Raw genomic sequence first — 21899 nt, 5'->3', positions numbered from 1 at the left:
TTGACTGTATTGGATTGTCAAGGCGCAATGGAGAGAGGAAAATCGTGCGGGGAGGTTCGCATGCCTGAAATGAGTATGTGATTTTCCTCTAGGAGATCCAATATGCCCAGATGCTGAAACCGGAAAGTCTGCCCTGTCATGTTTAGTATTTAAAAAAAAACATACTTTTTCACTTCTCACAGATGAGATAACATTTTGCTTCACGCATACGCACCAGCCTTTTCAAAATTCCAGCATTGGAAAGCCAGACATTTTCAGTCTGTCTTTCATTTCTCAAAATGACTGGGTGCCACTGCCAAAACAGAACTATTCAGTTGAAAACCAGATGGGTATAATACCACCACCCCCTTTCAGCTTTATTATTAACCATAGTGATATACATGTAAGATAAGTCTAACAGTGAGGGACATGAAGGGGATGAATTTCTGTGTGGGTGTTTATGCCGTTTTTCCAGGATTTCCATGGCTCTTCTGAAGTTATGGCAGCTGAGCAGGAGATTCCCCACTGAAAATCACCCCCTATTCCTATTAGTTTAGAGACTTTAAGTGCTTCATTGGTTGCTACATGGAGCTTAGAACATCCACCAGAGCTTTCTAAAACAGTGCTCGGAATTCTAATTTTGAAATCAGACTGATTTTTCTGTGAAGAAACAGGGAAAGGTTAGTCTGAATACAGAATAGACACAACAGAGAAGGTTCCCTGAGCAGTAAAGTGAGACAGCAGAAAGCAAAGAATGGCCGGCATCCAGCAGTGTAAGGAAATAGTTACACTATGAGCAAAGCAAAGGTCTCATGTAGGAATTAAAAACACAATGAATTGGCTTGGAAAAGTGCCTTGAAACTCAGGTAGAACTGCCAAACTTGGAGAGTATGATTGTCAATCACAAACAGACTATAAAAATGCGTTGCATCTAGAAATTGCAGGATTGTAATACACAATTTTGCAAGCTTCTTTTCATTCCAGGCGAGAGAAAAGAACACATAGAAAGAACTATATTGAGAGCACAATGCACTTTTGCAAAGATGACAGTGGCTTTTCTTGTCATATTGAGAGGGCAAGGTATCAAGAACAAGAGACGGTCATCTTCAAATGCCATGATACAACACTGGGTCTGCATGCATTTCTGCACCATGTGGATGGCATCATTCCAGCAAAGCAACAGCCGTGTAGTGTCTCAATCTGGCACTTTCCCCTTCACCCACCTGAATGTTGACTCAAAAGTGATGATCATAGAGGTCAATTGGATAAGCTGAAGAGGTGTTTCCCTCCAATCTTATTCTTCAATTCATTTAGAAGTTTAAAAAAAACTTTAAAAATTGTCCATAATAATAATGGGGAGACTAGTTTGAATCAAGAGCTCTCACCCCTCCAACTGTTTCCCCATCTCTCCTGAAGGTGCTGATTTGTGCTGGGCTGCACTCCAGTACCTCACCTAAGTGGTCAGTCTTTATGTCTCAGACAGTGAGTGTTGGCAGGTTACTCGTGCATGGAAGGCTTCACAATCAAACCTGACCCTTTCCTCACTCAACATCTACACATGTGCTTTTCAGCAGGCATCACTGGAAATGAATCAGGAGTGCAAATCCTGGCTAATTTTTAACCTCCTTAACCCAAGTGTACTAAGGGCAAATGCAGCAAACCCACTGCTGCTCTGGCTGAGATCAGCTAATTCAGCACAGACAAGGGATTGAATCTAAGACCTCTCTAGTCTGTATGGCTTAATGCACACTGCACAGTGCATTTACGCACTGAGCCATCCAGAGCACTTAAGTTAAAAGTTTTATTGACTGAACTGTAATCACTTTCTCTCCCTCTTGTTTTTGGTTTTGCCATCTGTCTGATTATTGGTGTTTATAAATGGTAGAAAGTAATTTTATTTCAAAGAAAGTTTAGTCACTCTGCAGCTGTTATGGAAGGTGTTATCCAGACATCATCTTCACATATGGGGCTCTCTCGAACTGTGGAAATGTTAAACCCTGTACGCTACTACTTGTTGATTTGCTAGAATGTTCCAATGTCAAATTGTGACCGGAATTAAAATGCAGCAATGGATGCTGGAGTCACTTTGCTCTGCAGAGATAATAATCAGTTAGCCTACAAACATAAAGGACTGTAAATAACTCACTGTGTTATACACAAGCCTTCTTACAGATACATCACAAAGCCTCATGTTTAAATTTGCGGCCATGAAATGTCGGATGCCAACTGGCTAGTTTTGGACCCATTTAATATGAAGACATTAGTGTTTAAGGGTACTAGTTTTTCAATAAATTGCCATCATCGGTAGAGCAAATATCAGAACTGAAACCACAATCCCACTCTCTTTCCCTTTCCAGTTATGAATTTGGCAAAGGATGAAGAGCAATCCTAGAAAACGGACTTATCCAGTGATGCAATGGCCATTTTTTACAGGACAAATGCATAGTCCTGTTTGTTGATGACTCCATTACATTTAGAAAGAAAAATGGCTACTGTTTGCTCAGCAATAAGCAATCCCTTAATGCAGGAGTCGCAATAACCAAAGCATATTTCCAATTGAAACTCTGTTATAAGATTGGACAACAATTTTTTTTTCTAAATTAATAATCATTTTGGTGGCTGAAATTGGAATTAGGTTAAGAGCATTAGCAGTCCTAAAAAAAAACAAGCTGAAATAACTTGAAATATTTAGAAAAGAATGTATTAAAATGCAGGATTTTGAGTTCAGCCTAAGTAGGCCAATGAATCAAACAATGTCGCTTGGTGTTTTAAAATAGCTCAATGTTGAGGACACAAGTAGGCTCTTGTATGCAAAACAGTGACCGAGAAAGAGTTGTAATACAAACTTATGAATGGGGTGATAATGTTGACTGCTCTCACTGACTGACAGTTTTGCCATGGAATGATAAAAATACATCTTAAAAGCCTTTCCTAGTAGATTAGCAACGCTTTAATACCAGCTTCTGTCTGAAACACTCTGAGACACAAACTGTTACTTAATAAAAGACCATTAAAGCTTCCATCACAAGGTTTCAGAACAGAAATCACTTGCTGGTCATCACTGCAGCTAAAAGGCCAAATATTTTGTTTTGTGTTTTTGTCATTCTGTGCAACTTTCTACATAAAAATATAGTTTAATGTGGAAAACTAGTGCCTCTTTTATCTAGAATTTACATTTACAAGCAACAAATCCCTAAAACCTTCTTTATATATAATATACCAGAACCCACACTCAATTTCTCAACAATCCAGACAAGGCTTTTGTTTATATCTTTTTTTCTCCCACATCTTTTCCCAATATATATTTTCATACATATATATTGGAAATGTCAAATCCTCAAAAACATTAAAAAAAAATTACAAGACCCAACAAAAGAAGTGAAACCCCCCCCCCCCACACAGAAACAGTTAAGCCTAGTAGGCCAAATTCTCTTAAATTATATCCAAGCCATGAACAGAAGGAATAATACTGTGAAATCACGGTTCTAGTTATAAAACAGCATTAACCAGCATCTGATTGTTAAAACTTACCCCCAAAACAGATAAAAGTAGAACGACTTAACTTTTGTACATTTTCTGACCGGTTCCACAAAGCTCCGGATCAGGTGCAGTATTTACATTCTTTAATCGGTAGCGGTGAAAAAGAATCTATTTAAGTGCAGGACATTCCTAGTGTTGCAGTAGTGATTTTTTCTTTTAGAAGTCTCGAATTTACACGTCGTGTGTCTTTGTCTGACGACAGCTTCGTTCCAAGCGCGGTGGCACGTGCCAGCCGCCACCGTCACTTGGGGATGGCCGAAGAGTCAGGGTTAAAGAGCTCCTTGTAGAGAGGAGGGAACAGGCTGTTGGCTGTCTCTGAGTGCAACAGCTTGAATGCCTGGAGCTTGTCGGTGTGCAGGTTGCAAAGTGCAGTTAAAGTCGGTAACCTGGAGATCAGCTGAAAGAAGAAATGAGAAAAACGCAGCCTTAAACTCCATTACAAACAGTGGTCTTTTTATTCCATTTGATGCCAGCATAAATCCTAACAGTAAACCTGGACTAGCACAACTGGCCACTTTTTTTTAAAATTGAGATCCCCAGAAGAAAGGAAAAGGCTCATAATGCAGGACGCTACCAAGGGTGAGGAAAGTAGGAGAAACAATAACATAAATTTAGCAGCGGATAGGTTCAAAGTGCAATTTTTTCTTGCCTGCCATTAAGTCCAACCATGATACATATTCATGTTCAAATTAAATTACATTCAGCCAGGTATTGTCTTGCTTGCACTGGCATCTCAGTTTGAGAGAACTAATCACAGTGAAGAGTTTTACTTCAAATATTTGGCATGGCTACAATTGCAACATTACCAGGTATGTGATGGAATTATTTAATGGCTCCATCATTCATTGATATTCCCTCCTTCCCTGTTGGGAAGTACCTATCACCTCTGTCTGATCTCACTCCATTTGAGATCATGAAGTCTCTATGGTGGGGAACTGTGGATGAGAATGTGTGTCCTACTGTTCCATGATAAAGCATGCACAGCATCGTAACAGTGATTTTGAAACCCTGTTCAAAATTATAATAACCAGTGACACTGCAATTCCGTATTTAATTATGTACATAACACAGTCACAGCATTCTCCATCGCTAATAGTCATGGAGCCATAGTTAAACCATGTAAACGCCAAGGGGTTGAGATAATCCTGTTAATAATTTTAGTCAAAAGTTCAGCATGAGTGCAAAATCAGATTTTCTGTTATGCGCTAATGCTAACCTTGTCACTGAAATTATCAACAGGAGGAATTTCATCCCTCCTCCACCTCCGATCCTCAATTTACTGCTGCAACTCCACACATTCCAGTAACATTCTACGCTGCACACTGGTAGGCCAATCTACCTGAAAGGCTCAAATAGCCCCTCTAGTTTCCAGCAAAGAAGACAGAGCTGGATGTCTTGCAGACACTTTTGCACCGCTTTGGTATTATTGAGCAACTTCCACAGTAATTGTACCAGTTTCTGTTAGACCAAGTCTACTTCATTTGTGCTCTCAACAAATCGCATTATAGCTCCTCCACAACTTGCACTCTCCCATTTGATCAATTAGTCAGCTCGAAGAGTACCTTTGCTAATGTGTCATCATCCAGGTGATTTTTCTGAATCACATGCTGTAGTGCAAAATAAACCTTTTCCTGTAGCTTTTGAACCTTCCTGGGTTCCATCAACCATGGTCGATCTGAAGAAAGTAGAGAGAATACAGAAGTATAGTCACAAGACTAATTTTCTTCTCTCTTAAACGGCAGACCCATTTAAGTAGTGAATGAACTGGGCCATTGCATCAGAAACATTCCTTTAATCCAGAAAAACAGTTTGAATAGTCCTTGTATTAGGTAAACAAACTCACCTGGTGATATCAGAACAGCAGCTGAAAACAAAGCTATCTCTTCCTCAGTCAGCTGAAGGGAGCACAAACTCTTAGCAAAGTCAAATACAGCACTCACTAGGTCATCACATCCTACATGGGAAATAAACAGCAACACTAAGATCAACATCTAAGCACTTAGAGAACATTATCATATTGATATTGTGCTCAAAATGTACATGATTGACATTTATTTTGATTCCATTGATACTTATTTAAAAAATAGAATCATAGAATCACAGAATGTTTACAGCACAGAAGGAAGCCAGTAGGCCCATCGAGCCTGTGCAGGCTCTTTATAAGAGCAATCCAGTTAGTCCCACTCCCCCGCTCTTTCCCTGTAGCCCTGCAAATTTTTCCCTTTAAGTATTTATCTAATTCCTTTTTGAAAGCCATGATTGAATCTGATTCCACCACCCTTTCAGGCAGTGCATTCCAGATCATAACGACTCATTGTGTAAAAAAGTTTTTCCTCATGTCGCCTTTGGTTCTTCTGCCAATCACCTTAAATCTGTGTCCTCTGGTACTCGACTCTTCCACCAATGGGAACAGTTTCTCTTTATTTACTTTACCTAAACCCTTCATGATTTTGAACACTTCTATCAAATCTCCTCTCAACCTTCTCTGCTCTATGGAGAACAACCCCAACTTCTCCAGTCTATCCATTTGGTCTCCTTATCTAAGGAAGGATATACTTGCCTTAGAGGTGCTGCAACAAAGGTTCACTAGATTGATTCCTGGGATGAGAGGGTTGTCCTATGAGGAGAGATTGAGTAGCATGGGCCTATAGTCTCTGCAGTTTAGAAGAATGAGGTGATCTCATTGAAACATAAGATTCTGAGAGGGTTTGACAGGGTAGACTGGGAGACTGTTGCACCTGGCTGGAGAGTCTAGAACTAGGGGGTATTGTCTCAGGATAAGGGGTTGACCATTTAAGGAGGAATGAGATGAGGAGGAATTTCTTCACTCAGAGGGTTATGAATCTTTGGAATTCTCTACTCCAGAGGGTTGTGGATGCTCAGACATTGAGTATATTCAAGGCTGAGATAGATAGACTTTTGGATTCTAAGGGAATCAAGGGATATGGGGATTGGACGGGAAAGTAGAATTGAGGTCGAAGGCCAGCCATGATCTTACTGAATATCAGAGCAGGCTCGAAGGGCTGTATGGCCTATTCTTGCTCCAATTTCTTATGGTCTTATGTTCTTATGTAACTGAAGTCCCTCATCCCTGGAACCATTCTAGTAAATCTTTTCTGCACCCTTCCTAAAGTGCGGTACCCAGAATTGGACACAATACTCCAGTTGTGGCCGAACCAGTGTCTTATAAAGGTTCAACATAAGTTCCTTGCTTTTGTACTCTATGCCTCTGTATAAAGCTCAGGATCAAGTATGCTTTTTTAATCGCTTTCTCTACCCGTCCTGCCACCCTCAGAGCTTTGTGTACACATACCCCCAGATCTCTCTGTTTCTGCACACCCTTTAGAATTGTACCATTTAGTTTATATTGCCTTTCCTCATTCTTCCTGCCAAAATGTATCACTTTGTACTTCTCTGCGTTAAACTTCATTTGCCACTTGTCCGCCCATTCCACCAGCCTGTCTATGTCCTTTTGAAGTCTATCATTATCCTCCTCACAGTTTACTACACTTCCAAGTTTTGCGTCATCTGCAAATTTTGAAACTGTGCCCTGTACACCCAAGTCCAAGTCATTAATATATATCAAAAAAAGCAGTGATCCTAGTACTGACCCCTGGGGAACACCATTGTATACCTTCCACCGGTTCGAAAAATAACCATTCACCATTGCTTTCTGATACCTGTCACTTAGCCAATTTCGTATCCGTGCTGCCACTGCCCCTTTTATTCCATGGGTTTCAATTTTGCTGACAAGCCTATTATGTGGCACTTTTTCAAATGCTTTTTGAAAGTCCATATACACATCAACCACATTGCCCTGATCAACCCTCTCTGTTACCTCATCAAAAAACTCAATCAAGTTAGTTAAACACGATTTGCCTTTAACAAATCCGTGCTGGCTTTCTTTCATTAATCCACACTGTCCAAGTGACTACTAATTTTGTCCCGGATTATCATTTTCAAAAGCTTCCCCATCACTGAGGTTAAACTGACTGGTCTGTAGTTGCCGGGTTTATCCTTACACTCTTTTTTTGAACAAGGGTGTAACATTTGCAATTCTCCAGTTCTCTGGTACCACCCTCATATCTAAGGAGGATTAGCAGATTAGCAGATTATGGCCAGCAGCTCTGCAATTTCTACCCTTAGTTCTGTCAGCAATCTCGGATGCATCCCTTCCGGACCTGGTGACTTATCTACTTTAAGTACAGCTAGCCTTTCTAGTACTTCTTCTTTATCAATTTTTAGCCCATCCAGTATCTCAACTACCCTATCTTTTACTGTGACTTTGGCAGCACCTTCTTCCTTGGCAAAGACAGATGCAAAGTACTCATTTAGTACCTCAGCCATGCCCTCTGCCTCCATGCGTAGATCTCCTGTTTGGTCCCTAATCGGCACTACCCCTCCTCTTACCACCCATTTACTATTTAAATGCCTATAGAAGACTTTTGGATTCCCTTTTACGTTAGCCACCAGTCTATTCTCATACATTGCCCCTCTTAATTCCTTTCTAACTTCGCTTCTGTGCTTTCTATATTCAGCTAAATGAGCTAAGCGAGATCGGAGGTAGATAAAGGAGGGCCCGAGAGGGGGAGAGCTGAGCTAAGGGAGATCGGAGGTGGATAAAGGAGGGCCCGAGAGTGGGAGAGCTGAGCTAAGGGAGATCGGAGGGGGATAAAGGAGGGCCCGAGAGTGGGAGAGCTGAGCTAAGGGAGATCGGAGGTGGATAAAGGAGGGCCCGAGAGTGGGAGAGCTGAGCTAAGGGAGATCGGAGGTGGATAAAGGAGGGCCCGAGAGTGGGAGAGCTGAGCTAAGGGAGATCGGAGGTGGATAAAGGAGGGCCCGAGAGCGGGAGAGCTGAGCTAAGGGAGATCGGAGGGGGATAAAGGAGGGCCCGAGAGGGGGAGAGCTGAGCTAAGGGAGATCGGAGGTGGATAAAGGAGGGCCCGAGAGTGGGAGAGCTGAGCTAAGGGAGATCGGAGGGGGATAAAGGAGGGCCCGAGAGCGGGAGAGCTGAGCTAAGGGAGATCGGAGGGGGATAAAGGAGGGCCCGAGAGTGGGAGAGCTGAGCTGAGCGAGATTGGAGGTGGATAAAGGAGGGCCCGAGAGCGGGAGAGCTGAGCTCAGCGAGATCGGAGGGGGATAAAGGAGGGCCCGAGAGTGGGAGAGCTGAGCTAAGGGAGATCGGAGGTGGATAAAGGAGGGCCCGAGAGCGGGAGAGCTGAGCTAAGGGAGATCGGAGGGGGATAAAGGAGGGCCCGAGAGTGGGAGAGCTGAGCTAAGGGAGATCGGAGGTGGATAAAGGAGGGCCCGAGAGTGGGAGAGCTGAGCTAAGGGAGATCGGAGGGGGATAAAGGAGGGCCCGAGAGTGGGAGAGCTGAGCTAAGGGAGATCGGAGGTGGATAAAGGAGGGCCCGAGAGTGGGAGAGCTGAGCTAAGGGAGATCGGAGGTGGATAAAGGAGGGCCCGAGAGCGGGAGAGCTGAGCTAAGGGAGATCGGAGGTGGATAAAGGAGGGCCCGAGAGCGGGAGAGCTGAGCTAAGGGAGATCGGAGGGGGATAAAGGAGGGCCCGAGAGTGGGAGAGCTGAGCTAAGGGAGATCGGAGGTGGATAAAGGAGGGCCCGAGAGCGGGAGAGCTGAGCTAAGGGAGATCGGAGGTGGATAAAGGAGGGCCCGAGAGCGGGAGAGCTGAGCTAAGGCTGATCGGAGGTGGATAAAGGAGGGCCCGAGAGTGGGAGAGCTGAGCTAAGGGAGATCGGAGGGGGATAAAGGAGGGCCCGAGAGGGGGAGAGCTGAGCTAAGCGAGATCGGAGGGGGATAAAGGAGGGCCCGAGAGGGGGAGAGCTAAACTGGGACCAGCGGCGGGGTTTCAGAGGTGACGTCACCAGTGAAAATGTGACGCGGTGCAGGGGAGGCAGCTGATTGGTAAGTAGGTTCAGGTGAGTATTGCTACTATTCTAAAGTGCAACAACTAAAGTAAAAAGAAAGGGAAGGTCTGCAGGTCTTATAGCAAGTAGTGTTTTTTAGTGAATCAAGGTCCCTAGTGTAGTTAACATTTTCTAAATGAAGAGTAATTTAAAGGAGTAAACTCCTTAAAGGGAGTAACTAACGAGTTTAATCTAAGGCAAGTCATGGCAGCAGAGCTCGCACCCATGATATGCTCCTCCTGTGCTATGTGGGAAGTCATGGAAACTACCAGTGTCCCTGGCGACTACGTGTGCATGAAGTGTGTCCACCTGCAGCCACTGACTAACCGCATTTCGGAGCTGGAGCTGCGGGTGGATTCACTGTGGAGCATCCGCGATGCTGAGATTATCGTGGATAGCACGTTCAGTGAGGTGGTTACACCACAGGTAAAGATTATGTAGGAAGAAAAGATATGGGTGACTGCCAGGAAGAGTAGAAGGACTAGGCAGGTAGTGCAGGAGTCCCCTGGGGCCATCTCCCTCTCAAACAGATATACCGCTTTGGATACTGTTGGGGGAGATGGCTTATCAGGGGAAAGCAGCAAGAGCCAAGTTTGTGGCACCACGGGTGGCTCTGCTGCACAGGAGGGGAGGAATAAGAGTGGCAGGGCTATAGTGATAGGGGATTCAATTGTAAGGGGAACAGATAGGCGTTTCTGCGCCGCAAACGTGACTCCAGGATGGTATATTGCCTCCCTGGTGCTAGGGTCAAGGATGTCACAGAGCGGCTGCATGGCATTCTGGAGGGGGAGGGTGAACAGCCAGTAGTCGTGGTCCATATCGGTACCAACGACATAGGTAAAAAAAAGGGATGAGGTCCTGCAAGGTGAATTTAAGGAGTTAGGATGTAAATTAAAAAGCAGGACCTCAAAGGTAGTGATCTCAGGATTACTACCAGTGCCACGTGCTAGTAAGTATAGGAACAGGAGAATAGACCGGATGAATGCGTGGCTGCAGGGATGGTGTAGGAGGGAGGGATTTAGATTCCTGGGATATTGGGACCGGTTCTGGGGAAGGTGGGACCTGTACAAGCGGGACGGGTTACACCCGAGCAGGACCGGGACCGATGTCCTCGTGGGGGTGTTTGCTAGTGCTGTTGTGGAAGGTTTAAACTAGAATGGCAGGGGGATGGGAGCCTGAGCAGGGAGACAGAGGAGGGGGAAACAAGGATAGAAACAAAAGAGAGAAAGGGAAGAAGTAATAGTGGAAAACAGAGAAAACATTGGTGAAAAACAAATAGGGCCATAGTGCAAAATAAAACTAAGATGACTAGAAATCTTAAAAAGACAAGTCTAAAGGCATTGTGTCTTAATGCGCGGAGCATTCGCAATAAGGTAGATGAATTGACAGCGCAGATAGATATTAACGGTTATGATATAGTTGCGATTACGAAGACATGGCTGCAGGGTGACCAAGGATGGGAACTGAACATCCGGGGTATTCAATATTTAGGAAAGACAGGCAAAAAGGGAAAGGAGGTGGGGTAGCGTTGTTAGTAAAGGAGGAAATCAATGCAATAGGGAGGAAGGATATTGGCTCGGAAAATCACGATGTGGAATCTGTATGGGTGGAGCTAAGAAACACCAAGGGGCAGAAAACGTTGGTGGGGGTTGTCTATAGGCCCCCAAACAGTAGTGGAGATGTAAGGGAGGGCATTAAACAGGAAATTAGAGATGCATGCAAGAAGGGTACAACTATAATCATGGGTGACTTTAATCTACATATAGATTGGTCAAATCCCGGGGATGAGGGGGCGGACATATGAGGAGAGGTTGAGTAGATTGGGACTCTACTCATTGGAGTTCAGAAGAATGAGAGGCGATCTTATTGAAACATATAAGATTGTGAAGGGTCTTGATCGGGTGGATGCAGTAAGGATGTTCCCAAAGATGGGTGAAACTAGAACTAGGGGGCATAATCTTAGAATAAGGGGCTGCTCTTTCAAAACTGAGATGAGGAGAAACTTCTTCACTCAGAGGGTGGTAGGTCTGTGGAATTTGCTGCCCCAGGAAGCTGTGGAAGCTACATCATTAGATAAATTTAAAACAGAAATAGACAGTTTCCTAGAAGTAAAGGGAATTAGGGGTTATGGGGAGCGGGCAGGAAATTGGACATGAAGCTGAGTTCGGATCGGTCAATGCCCTGTGGGTGGCGGAGAGGGCCCAGGGGCTATGTGGCCGGGTCCTGCTCCGACTTCTTGTGTTCTTTAGATTTGTGGTTGGGATCAGATCAGCCATGATCTTATTGAATGGCGGAGCAGGCTCGAGGGGCCGATTGGCCTACTCCTGCTCCAATTTCTTATGTTCTTATGTTCTTAAACCAAATTAGCAATAATACTGTGGGGGAGGAATTCCTGGAATGTGTACATGATGGTTTTCTAGACCAATACGTTGAGGAACCAACTAGAGAACAGGCGATCCTAGACTGGGTATTGTGCAATGAGAAAGGATTAATTAACAACCTTGTTGTGTGGGGTCTCTTAGGGAAGAATGACCATAACATGATAGAATTCCTCATTAAGATGGAGAGTGAAGTAGTTGAATCCAAAACTGGAGTCCTGAATCTAAATAAAGGAAATGACGAAAGTATGAGGTGCGAGTTGGCTATGATAGATTAGGTAACTTTACTAAAAGGGATGACGGTGGATAGGCAATGGCTAATATTTAGAGAACGTGTGCAGGAATTACAACAATTATTCATTTCTGTCTGGCGCAAAAATAAAACAGGAAAGGTGGCTCAACCATGGCTTACAAAAGAAATTAGGGATAGTATTAGATCCAAAGAGGAGACATATAAAATTGCCAAAAAAGGCAGCAAGCCTGAGGATTGGGAGCAGTTTAGAATTCAGCAAAGGAGAACGAAGAGATTGATTAAGAGGGGAAAAATAGAGTATGAGAGTAAACTAGCAGGGAACTTAAAAACTGACTGTAAAAGCATCTATAAATATGTCAAGAGAAAATGATTAGTGAAGACAAATGTAGGTCCTGTACAGTCAAAAATGGGTGAAATTATAATGGGAAACAAAGAAATGGCAGAACAATTAAACACATACTTTGGTTCTGTCTTCACAAAGGAGGACACAAATAACCTCCCAGAAATGTTAGGGAACCAAGGGTCTAGTGAGAGGGAGGATCTGAAGGAAACCAGTATTAGTAAGAAAATAGTGCTAGGGAAATTAATGGGGCTAAAGGCTGACAAATCCCCATGGCCTGATAATCTACATCCCAGAGTACTAAAGGAAGTGGCCCTCGAAATAATGGATGCATTGGTGGTCATCTTCCAAAATTCTATAGACTCTGGAACAGTTCCTACAGATTGGAGGGTGGCAAATGTAACCCCACTATTTAAAAAATGAGGGAGAGAAAAAACAGGGAATTACAGACCAGTTAGCCTAACATCAGTAGTGGGGAAAATGCTAGAGTCGATTATAAAAGAAGTGGTAACAGAACACTTGGAAGGCATTAATGGGATTGGACAAGTCAGCATGGGTTTATGAAAGGAAAATCATGCTTAACAAATCTACTGGAGTTTTTTGAGGAGGTAACTAATAGAATATATAGGGGAGAACCAGTGGATGTGGTATATTTGGATTTTCAGAAGGCTTTTGATAAGGTCCCACACAAGAGGTTAGTGTGCAAAATTAAAGCACATGGGAATGGGGGGAATATACTGGCATGGATTGAGAATTGGTTGACAGACAGGAAACAGAGAGTAGGAATAAACGGGTCTTTTTCCGGGTCGCAGGTAGTGACTAGTGGGGTACCACAGGGATCAGTGCTTGGGCCCCAGCTATTCACAATATGTATCAATGATTTGGATGAGGGAACTAAATGTAACATTTCCAAGTTTGCAGACGACACAAAGCTGGGTGGAATGTGAGCCGTGAGGAGGATGCAAAGAGGCTCCAATGTGATTTAGACAAGTTGGATGAGTGGGCAAGAACATGACAGATACAGTATAACGTGGATAAATATGAGGTTATCCACTTTGGTTGTAAAAACAGAAAGGCAGATTATTATCTGAATGGTGATAGATTGGGAAAAGTGGAGGTGCAACGAGACCTGGGTGTCCTTGTACACCAGTCGCTGAAAGCGAGCATTCAGGTGCAGCAAGCAGTTAGGAAGGCGAATGGTATGTTGGCCTTCATTGCAAGAGGATTTGAGTACAGGAGCAGGGATGTCTTACTGCAGTTATACAGGGCCTTGGTGAGACCACATCTGGAGTATTGTGGGCAGTTTTGATCTCCTTATCTGAGGAAGCATATCCTTGTCATGGAGGGAGTGCAACCAAGGTTTACCAGACTGTTTCCCGGGATGGTAGGACTGATGTATGAGGAGAGATTGGGTCGACTCGGCCTATATTCACTGGAGTTTCGAAGAATGAGAGGTGATCTCATCGAAACATATAAAATTCTGACAGACTAGATGCAGGGAGGATGTTCCTGATGGCTGGGGAGTCCAGAACTAGGGGGCACAATCTCAGGATACGGGGTATGCCATTTAGAACTGAGATGAGGAGAAATTTCTTCACTCAGAGGGTGGTGAACCTGTGGAATTCTCTACCACAGAAGACAGTGGAGGCCAAGTCATTAGATGTATTCAAAAAGGAGATAGATATATTTCTTAATGTTAAAGGGATCAAGGGATAGGGGGAAAAAGCGAGAACAGGGTACTGAGTTAGACGATCAGCCATGATAATTTTGAATGGTGGAGCTGGCCCGAAGGGCCGAATGGCCTACTCTTGCTCCTATTTTCCATGCTTCTATGTTTCCTCCATTTTGCACTCGCATCTAGAAAACCTGCTACTACTACGCTCACAACAACTGCCCATTCTTGGCCACACATGCAACTTCTTCCTGTCATGCACACTATGGTAAGATGCTTCATACAGCTTAAAAATGTCTACAACAGGGCACATAATAATTCACATCCAATCTTCTTGCAGGAGAAGCTGGCACACAACAGAAGGGAGGAGATGAGAACAGGAGGAGCTCCTGCCTCTTTACAGACAGTGACACCAATGGAAGAGGCTGCCATCAACATCATTGGAAGAGAGAGGGCATGCAGCATTGGAGATGGTGAGGCTGGAGGCCAGGCACAACTGGGTGTTTGGGCATCTTCTTTTCCTTTTCTCTTTCTACATGACTCTCTCACCGACACATTCACATCATCACATGCTCAGCATGAGTGGTGCTTTGTGCTGCCACTCATCTGCTACTGCTTACCCTTGCCACTACATGCTAACCCTTTCATTCTCCCCTTTTGATGGGTCCATCAGATAACTCGGGTCTTGCTGCTGCACAGACTGATGGGAAGACCCTCCCAAAGAGGCACCATCACTCATCCTCTCCCTTCCAAGAATACTGTCCACTTGCCTGGATGAGTGCAACTCCAACAACACTCAAAAAGCTCGACACCATCCAGGACAAAGCAGCCCGCTTGATTTGCACCCCATCCACCACCCTAAACATTCACTCCCTTCACCATGGCGCACAGTGGCTGCAGTGTATACCATCCACAGGATGCACTGCAGCAACTTGCCAAGGCTTCTTCGACAGCACCTCCCAAACCCACTACCTCTACCACCTAGAAGGATAAGGGCAGCAGGCGCTTGGGAACACTACCACCTGCACGATCGCCTCCAAGTCACACACCATCCTGACTTGAAAATATATCGCCGTTCCTTCATCGTTGCTGGGTCAAAATCCTGGAACTCCCTACTGAACAGCACTGTGGGAGAACCTTCACCACACGGACTGCAGCGGTTCAAGACGGCGGCTCACCACCACCTTCTCAAGGGCAATTAGGGATGGGCAATAAATGCTGGCCTTGCCAGTGATGCCCACATCCCATGAATGAATAAAAAAAATGCTCCAGCACAGAAAGTGGCAATCCTTGTGGTGTGGATGGTAAGTTAGAGGGGTCTGCACTGAATAATTCACTGAGCAGAAGCTGACACAGATGGAAAGGACAATCAAAAAAGCAGCTCACTGGAGGACGAGCTCACATCCTAGCTCTGGTGAAGAGGATAGAGATGTACAATTTATAACAACAATAACTAACATTTATACAGTGCCTTTAAAGTAGGAAACATCCCAATGTGCTTCACAGGGACATAATCAGGCAACAATGGTCTAACAGGTGGGCTTAAGGAGGAGAATGAGGTGGTCTAAACAATATCTTGTATAAATTCATCTTCCTTAAAATTATACTCAATGACCGAATACATAATACCCAGAATCCCACTTGCCTTTCTTATGCTCTTTTCCACCTTTCGAGATCTATGGGGGTGAATTTCCATAATAATCTTGATGGAAGAACCATGGAAACATGGAAAAATAGCATAAGCAGCATTAATGCCATTTTTGTGGGGTGTCCATGGCTTTTCCACCAAAGTTATGGCAGTCAATTGGGAGAAACCCCGTGAAAATTCAGCTCCCCCCCTTGTAGCCATACACTTAGTTCTCTCTGTTCTTCACTTAGTTGTGTATTTTACCATTTGCTTTCAATATTCTTTTCCAAAAATGTACTAAATTGAAAATAGATCTTGGTACAGATCCTGAAGCACGCCACTACCAACACCATGCCAGTCTGGGAAACATTTAATTCACCCCTACTGTCTGTTTCTCCCCCCCAGCAATCCTTCTATCCATGCCTTTCTGAGGGGTTGTTCATTGGCAGAGAGAAGATTAGGTTTTTGAGAGGGTAAAGATTATTTCTACTCGTTGGTAAATCCAATATATTCCCTTTAAAACCACGTGCCCCAATCTTTGTAACACCTCTTTGGTGGCGCCACATAAAAACACCTTCTGAAAATATATATATTCGTGACATCCAAATGCATTCCCTTTATCTATACACTCTGTGGTTACCTCAAAAAAAATTGATTGAATTAGTCAAACATGACCTTCCTTTTACAAATCCATGTTGACTGTCCCTGATTAGGCCATGCCTTTCTTAGTGCTCACTAATTTCATCCCAATCATGGACTCTTTGGGGGTGGGGGGGGTGTTAATTTTATGGGTCCATGCTGCTGGGGAGCCTTACCTGGTAACAGAGCTAATTGGAAATTCTGGCCTGCACTGGCCACAATTTTCTGACTGACTGGTCAGGAAATAACGGGTAGTGTGCGCCTAAACTTCTGGAGTGAGGCTCCCCAGCAACATGGACTCATCAAATTAGCTCCTTGAAGTTACCCCCAGAAGTTAACCAGTAAGAGTAATTGACCTAAAATCTTTAGGCTTAACCCTTTCCCTGATTTTGAACAGCAATCTATCATTTACCACAGTTCAGTACATTGAAACAATTCCTGCTTGCAAAGATTATTAATAAAATTATGAAAATTCCTATGACTATCACCTCTCTGATCTTCTTCTGGGATGCATGCCTTCTGAGCCCGGTGATTTTTGTTGTTACTTTTAGTGCCATTAGTTTTTTTAATACAGTGCCCTTTTGAATATTTATCTCCTGTAGTTTGAAGGTACGGTTTGCCAGTTAAATCTACACATTGGAAAGGTTTCAAAGCATGATCAATACAAAAACCTTGTCTTACCGAGAGCTTTGAATGTTTGCATGCCTCCATATTTTCCCTCAAAAAGCACTGTGTTGTTTAGCGGGTTAAAGGCACGGCACATTCTGACCAACACCACCTCCAAACAACCTGAAATACAGAGATAGCCTAGTTTATCAGATTGAGCAGTGGAACGATAGCACTGTTGATATGAAAGCGTAAAAAGTATTTCGAAAACGACTAATCTAAATCATTGAGGACTATAAGACGGGTTTAAAGTTGCAGTATTCCCAATCAATTGCCAATTTTAGATCAATTTCCTAAATTGAAAATCAAACTGTTTAAGTTCTGTGTTGTGAAAATCATTTGAATTGGAACTATTACAGTGTGGCTTGCTATTATAAAGTGTGAATTCTTTGGAAGAAAAATGATTGCATGAATTAATATTGAAAATTTAAACAAGGACAGCTGTTCAAAGCTCCGAAGAGATATGCAGCAGTAAGGTGATGGTTATCTATCTTGTCAGTAAGTTTCAAAGTTAGGTTTCTATATAGAAGTATACAAATCTTTCAAAAATTGTCAAATCCCTACTCTCCCTTGATCAGTTCAATATATAGTTCGTACAAAGATGAGTAGCATGCTGGTAATTTCACAGGTTATGGACCACAAGTGGAGGTTTGTTATTGCTGAATATTATGGCAGTATGATATGAAAGTTTTGTCTTTTTAATTAACATTGCGTTGATAGGAAATTTAAGGTCCATCCCAAGGAATAAATTTTAAAAGTTGTAAGTTCACTTGTGCACCGACACTATTTTTATAAATTTGTTTAACATTCTAGTTGTTTCAGGATGGTGATGAGTTGGACCTTACATTTTCTTCCAATGTATTCCTTCTTTCCCCCTTTTCCTGAAGCGAGTAACTCTTATTAGCGTATGCTCCCCAACCCTATGGTGCCTAATCCAATTCTTCATATGTGAAACAGTAACATGTTATTCAAACGAGGAAGGCTTTACAGTTGAAGTGGATTTTTTCACCCAATATGCACGTTTTACAGCAGGTAAAGTCACTGGGCAGAGATTAGGACCAGGCAGATTTGTCCTCTCCAAAGATCAGGGCCTAAATTTTAATCCGAAGCTGGGAAGACGGCGGGGTTGGTGGGGGGGATTCCTGGTGGGAAACCAGGAAGTACGGATTTCCTGGACATCCTTACGATTATGTCTTTTATTTTTTTTGATGGTTCTCACCCGCCTGATTGACAGGTTGGCCTCAGTCGGACGGGAGAAGAGGAAGGAAGAGGAAGGAAGAGGAGGTGAGAAGGTAAGTCTTAGATGGGAAAGTCGGTTATGAGGGTGGGGTCGGGGCTGGGAGTCATCGGAGGTCATTAGGGTCATCGGAGGTTGGGAGTCATCGGGATCGGGGGTCGGGGTGGTCGGAGATCGTGGGGGTATATTAGATCGTGGGCGGGGGGTCGGAGATCGTGGGTGGGTCAGAGATCGTGGGGGGGGGTCAGAGATCGTGGGGGGGGGTTCAGAGATCGTGGGGGGGCATGTCGCTGCAGTTAGGCTTGTTAGGCCTGGGGGAAGCACTCCTACTCCTCCGGGCCCACAAGCAATGCTATAAAAGCACTTACCTGCAGTTTCGGGCCTTCTCGCCTCCCCTCACATGGTGTGAAGTAGAAGTTCCAGGAATTCCGGCCCCCAGGGGTTAAAAACAAAAAAGCTGTAAAAATGGAGGCCCGTAGCCTCCTTGAAAGCTTCCACTGACCGACCCGCCTCCTGAAAGTGGGTTGGTCGCCCGCCCCTCGTCCTGCCTCCGTTAAAACCAGGAATGGGTGGGTTGGAGGCGGGTTTTAGATTTAAAAATTTTTACTGCCCCCCCCCACCCCAACCCACCCATTTTTCCCATTTAAAATCATACCCCAGGTCACTGAGGTTAATTGAAGTACTTCTACTTCTGACCCTGCAGAGATCAGTTAATTCAGCACAGACTGGGAAATTAAAACTGGAACCTTCCTGGGCTGCATGGTTCAGGATAAAACCAGCTATTCACTAAACAACTAGGAAGCCCTGACTGAGCCTCTTCTGATGCAAAAGCATGTGATTGAAAATTGTATGGAAGAGCTGTTATTTGTTCCATGGGAAGTTTAGGAGGGGATGTTCAGTACCTGAAGTAGCTTGCTCTAAAAACTTCAATGCCCTGTCGCTATGTGGATCACTGGGAAAAGTTCATGTTCTATCAGCCACTAGGTCTATACCATTATGAACCGAGACAATGTAGTTCTGCTCTTCCATCTTAACTATGATTAAATTAAGATAAAAGTTTGACAGTGTTGTTGATCATTGTTGAAATTATATCATTGTGTCGCTGACTCCATCATTGTGCTTGCCTGTGCATGTAAACATGCAAAATAGTCTTGCAGCAACTATTACCATGATGACATTGCCTTTTAAATATCAGCTGATTTGATATTTACGTCATATCCCAGCAACTAAATGACAGTCACCTTACACAATAATGCAGTATATTTGTAATCCATACCTGATTTGAGAAGGAGAATTTGATCATTCTGACACAAGTCCATGAACCCTGTAATGCGTTTGGCAAACTCGACAACGTACTGAATTGCGTGTGTGACCTGAATTGCACACTGCTGCCATATGATTTCCCTCACCTTTTAAAAGAAAAAAAATACAGTAACGGGAGGTGAAGAAAAACAAACTGCACAGAATATTTTGCAAGTGTTATAAACAAATGCCAATAATAAGTGCAAAAGCACTTTGAACCATACCAAATAGAAAGACAAGGAATTGCTCCTGAAGTTTGCATTGGGCTTTCCTGGACAGTGTAGGAGACCAATTATGGACATGTTGGAATGGGAATGAGTGGAGGGTTTGAAGTGGCTTCATCGTTCTCCTGGGTATTCTGTACTGCTCTGGTTTGAATACAGCCTTTAGCAACTTTGGACCGTAGTTGTCGCCCTCATTTTCCTCGGTTTCTCCTATCTACTTTCCATCATTCTCCTCCAATTTGGAGCTATTTTTACCATTTTTCTTTTTTTTAAAACTCCCTTGCATTGTCTGACTGAAATTATCTTCTTTATCCCTTTACGACTTAAGAAAAATGCAGACTATTAAACCCATCAGTTGCTTCTTTGTGACATTAGCTACCATAACTAACTTTTAACTTTTACATTGTTCTTCTCTCCCTTGTTTTGCTCAAGCTTAAAAGGGGAGCTCACTACCTTTCACTTTCCAGTTCTTGAAGGATTTACACCTGAAATATTGACCTTTTTTTGTCTTTACAGATTCTGACAGATCATCTGTGTAATTCCAGCACTTTGTTTTCATTTCTGATTTGAACTTTTATGTATGCTTTCAGGGTGAATGACATAAAATTCGATCATTTCTATCTAGTTATTTTAATTGCAATGAAAACGAAACAATTCTTCCCTTCCTAATAAAATATGAGCTTTTAACACCCAATCTTGGGTCAACTAATCGTTACATCCTAATTTATCTTTTCTTCTATCTGGTTCCTTTAAACTATGATGCAGTCCTGCGCTATAGGCCACGGGCCTTTACCTAGGTTTCTCAACAAAATGATTTAAAATAAATCTGGCTGTAACACATTGGTGGCACAAACCACCAGTGTAACCCAAAAAATTGTTAAAATCTTTGAACTGTAACTGCATGATTTTTTCATGAGTAGAGACAGCACAAGTATCAGCAGGGGTGATTCCACGATCTGGCACTCCCAGCAGGAGCGTCACTCGCAGGGAGAACATCTCAGGAAATTGCAGGCACCCGGATCATGATTTTCCATCCATAGACAGGGCTGCGAACCTGAAAGTTCCCACAGTGCACTCCCTGTGAGCACTGATCTCTGTTGGGAATGCTGGATAGTTTGTTTGCACCTAATATTTAATAAAAATGAACAAGGTGCAGACCAGCAATTAAACTTGAGAAGAAAGACTAGAAATTACATTTTGGCCATGAAGCTTTCTTTAGATGGGTCTTTTGGAAACAGGAAACAAAAGAACAAGTTGTATGTGATCTGTGGAAGGAAAGGACTTGATAAGCCAAATGGCCTTTTCTTGTTCCACACTTTTTGTTATTAAAAGTGACCCCGCTTTTCTCTTTCTCTACTAACCCAGGTCTCATCTCAAGAAAGCCTGTTGTTACTATGTTTTCTATCTCTTATCATCCGCAGTCCCCATGCTAATACAATCCTTGTCTTCTCCCCTCCCTTCCACTTTATGTTTCTTATTTGAACAAAAATGCAAATGTCCTCTGGAGATCATGGTTACCTTGTTTTGGTAAACTTTAATTTCTTCATATGTGTGCGTTTGCCATGCCAACTGCTGAAGTTCCTCCACCGTGTACTGACATGTCTCCAAGTGGGACTTTATAATATTCTGTGCGATACGATCTGAGGGGTTACGGTATAAAATCAAGAAATAAATCAATTAACATTGACTGCTCCAGACTCATACATTTAAATTCTTCTACCATGATAGCTTGAAGATGTGTGCTACAGACATTATTAAAACTTCAACTGGCAATTTATAATATTTAATTTTTAACACTTTAAAGGCTAAAAGGATCATTGCACTGAAAAAGCTGTGAAAATATAACATTACCAAACTCTCCAATACTGCTACAGTTAGGTCTAGGGGGTCCTCTACGTAAGAACATAAACTTTTTTTAGAAACGGGTAAAGGCCATTAGGCCAATGAGCTTGGCCCTTTTTGACTGATCTTGACCCCATCCATCTGCTTTCACATCATACCTCTCAATCTTTTCTCTCTCCAGTAACACATCTAGGTAGCTACCAACTATTCATTTCAATGGATCACCCTCATAATTTATTCTATAAGTCTTATATACTTTCTGTAAAGAGGTTCTG

The 21899-nt window shown here is 43.2% G+C and overlaps 1 protein-coding gene across 2 annotated transcripts in view; it reads right to left on the bottom strand.

Moving 5' to 3' along the window:
* Nucleotides 1-3760: 3760 nt before the first annotated feature.
* The window catches only part of rorb (RAR-related orphan receptor B), a 170723-nt gene continuing 152584 nt past the window's right edge, over nt 3761-21899 (bottom strand). For both annotated transcript variants that reach the window (XM_067982200.1, XM_067982201.1), the window contains exons 5-10: nt 21301-21422; nt 19533-19665; nt 17035-17142; nt 5363-5473; nt 5082-5194; nt 3761-3916 (exon numbers count right to left, since the gene is read on the bottom strand). In XM_067982200.1, the coding sequence (XP_067838301.1) occupies nt 3761-3916; nt 5082-5194; nt 5363-5473; nt 17035-17142; nt 19533-19665; nt 21301-21422 (743 nt within the window). The remainder of the gene's footprint in view (nt 3917-5081; nt 5195-5362; nt 5474-17034; nt 17143-19532; nt 19666-21300; nt 21423-21899) is intronic.

This window comes from Heptranchias perlo, chromosome 4 (genome assembly GCF_035084215.1).
Source record: "Heptranchias perlo isolate sHepPer1 chromosome 4, sHepPer1.hap1, whole genome shotgun sequence".
Classification (NCBI taxonomy): Eukaryota; Metazoa; Chordata; class Chondrichthyes; order Hexanchiformes; family Hexanchidae; genus Heptranchias; species Heptranchias perlo.
The sequence above is the reverse complement of the archived record's forward strand: the minus strand, read 5'-3'. Positions and strand labels throughout refer to the sequence as shown.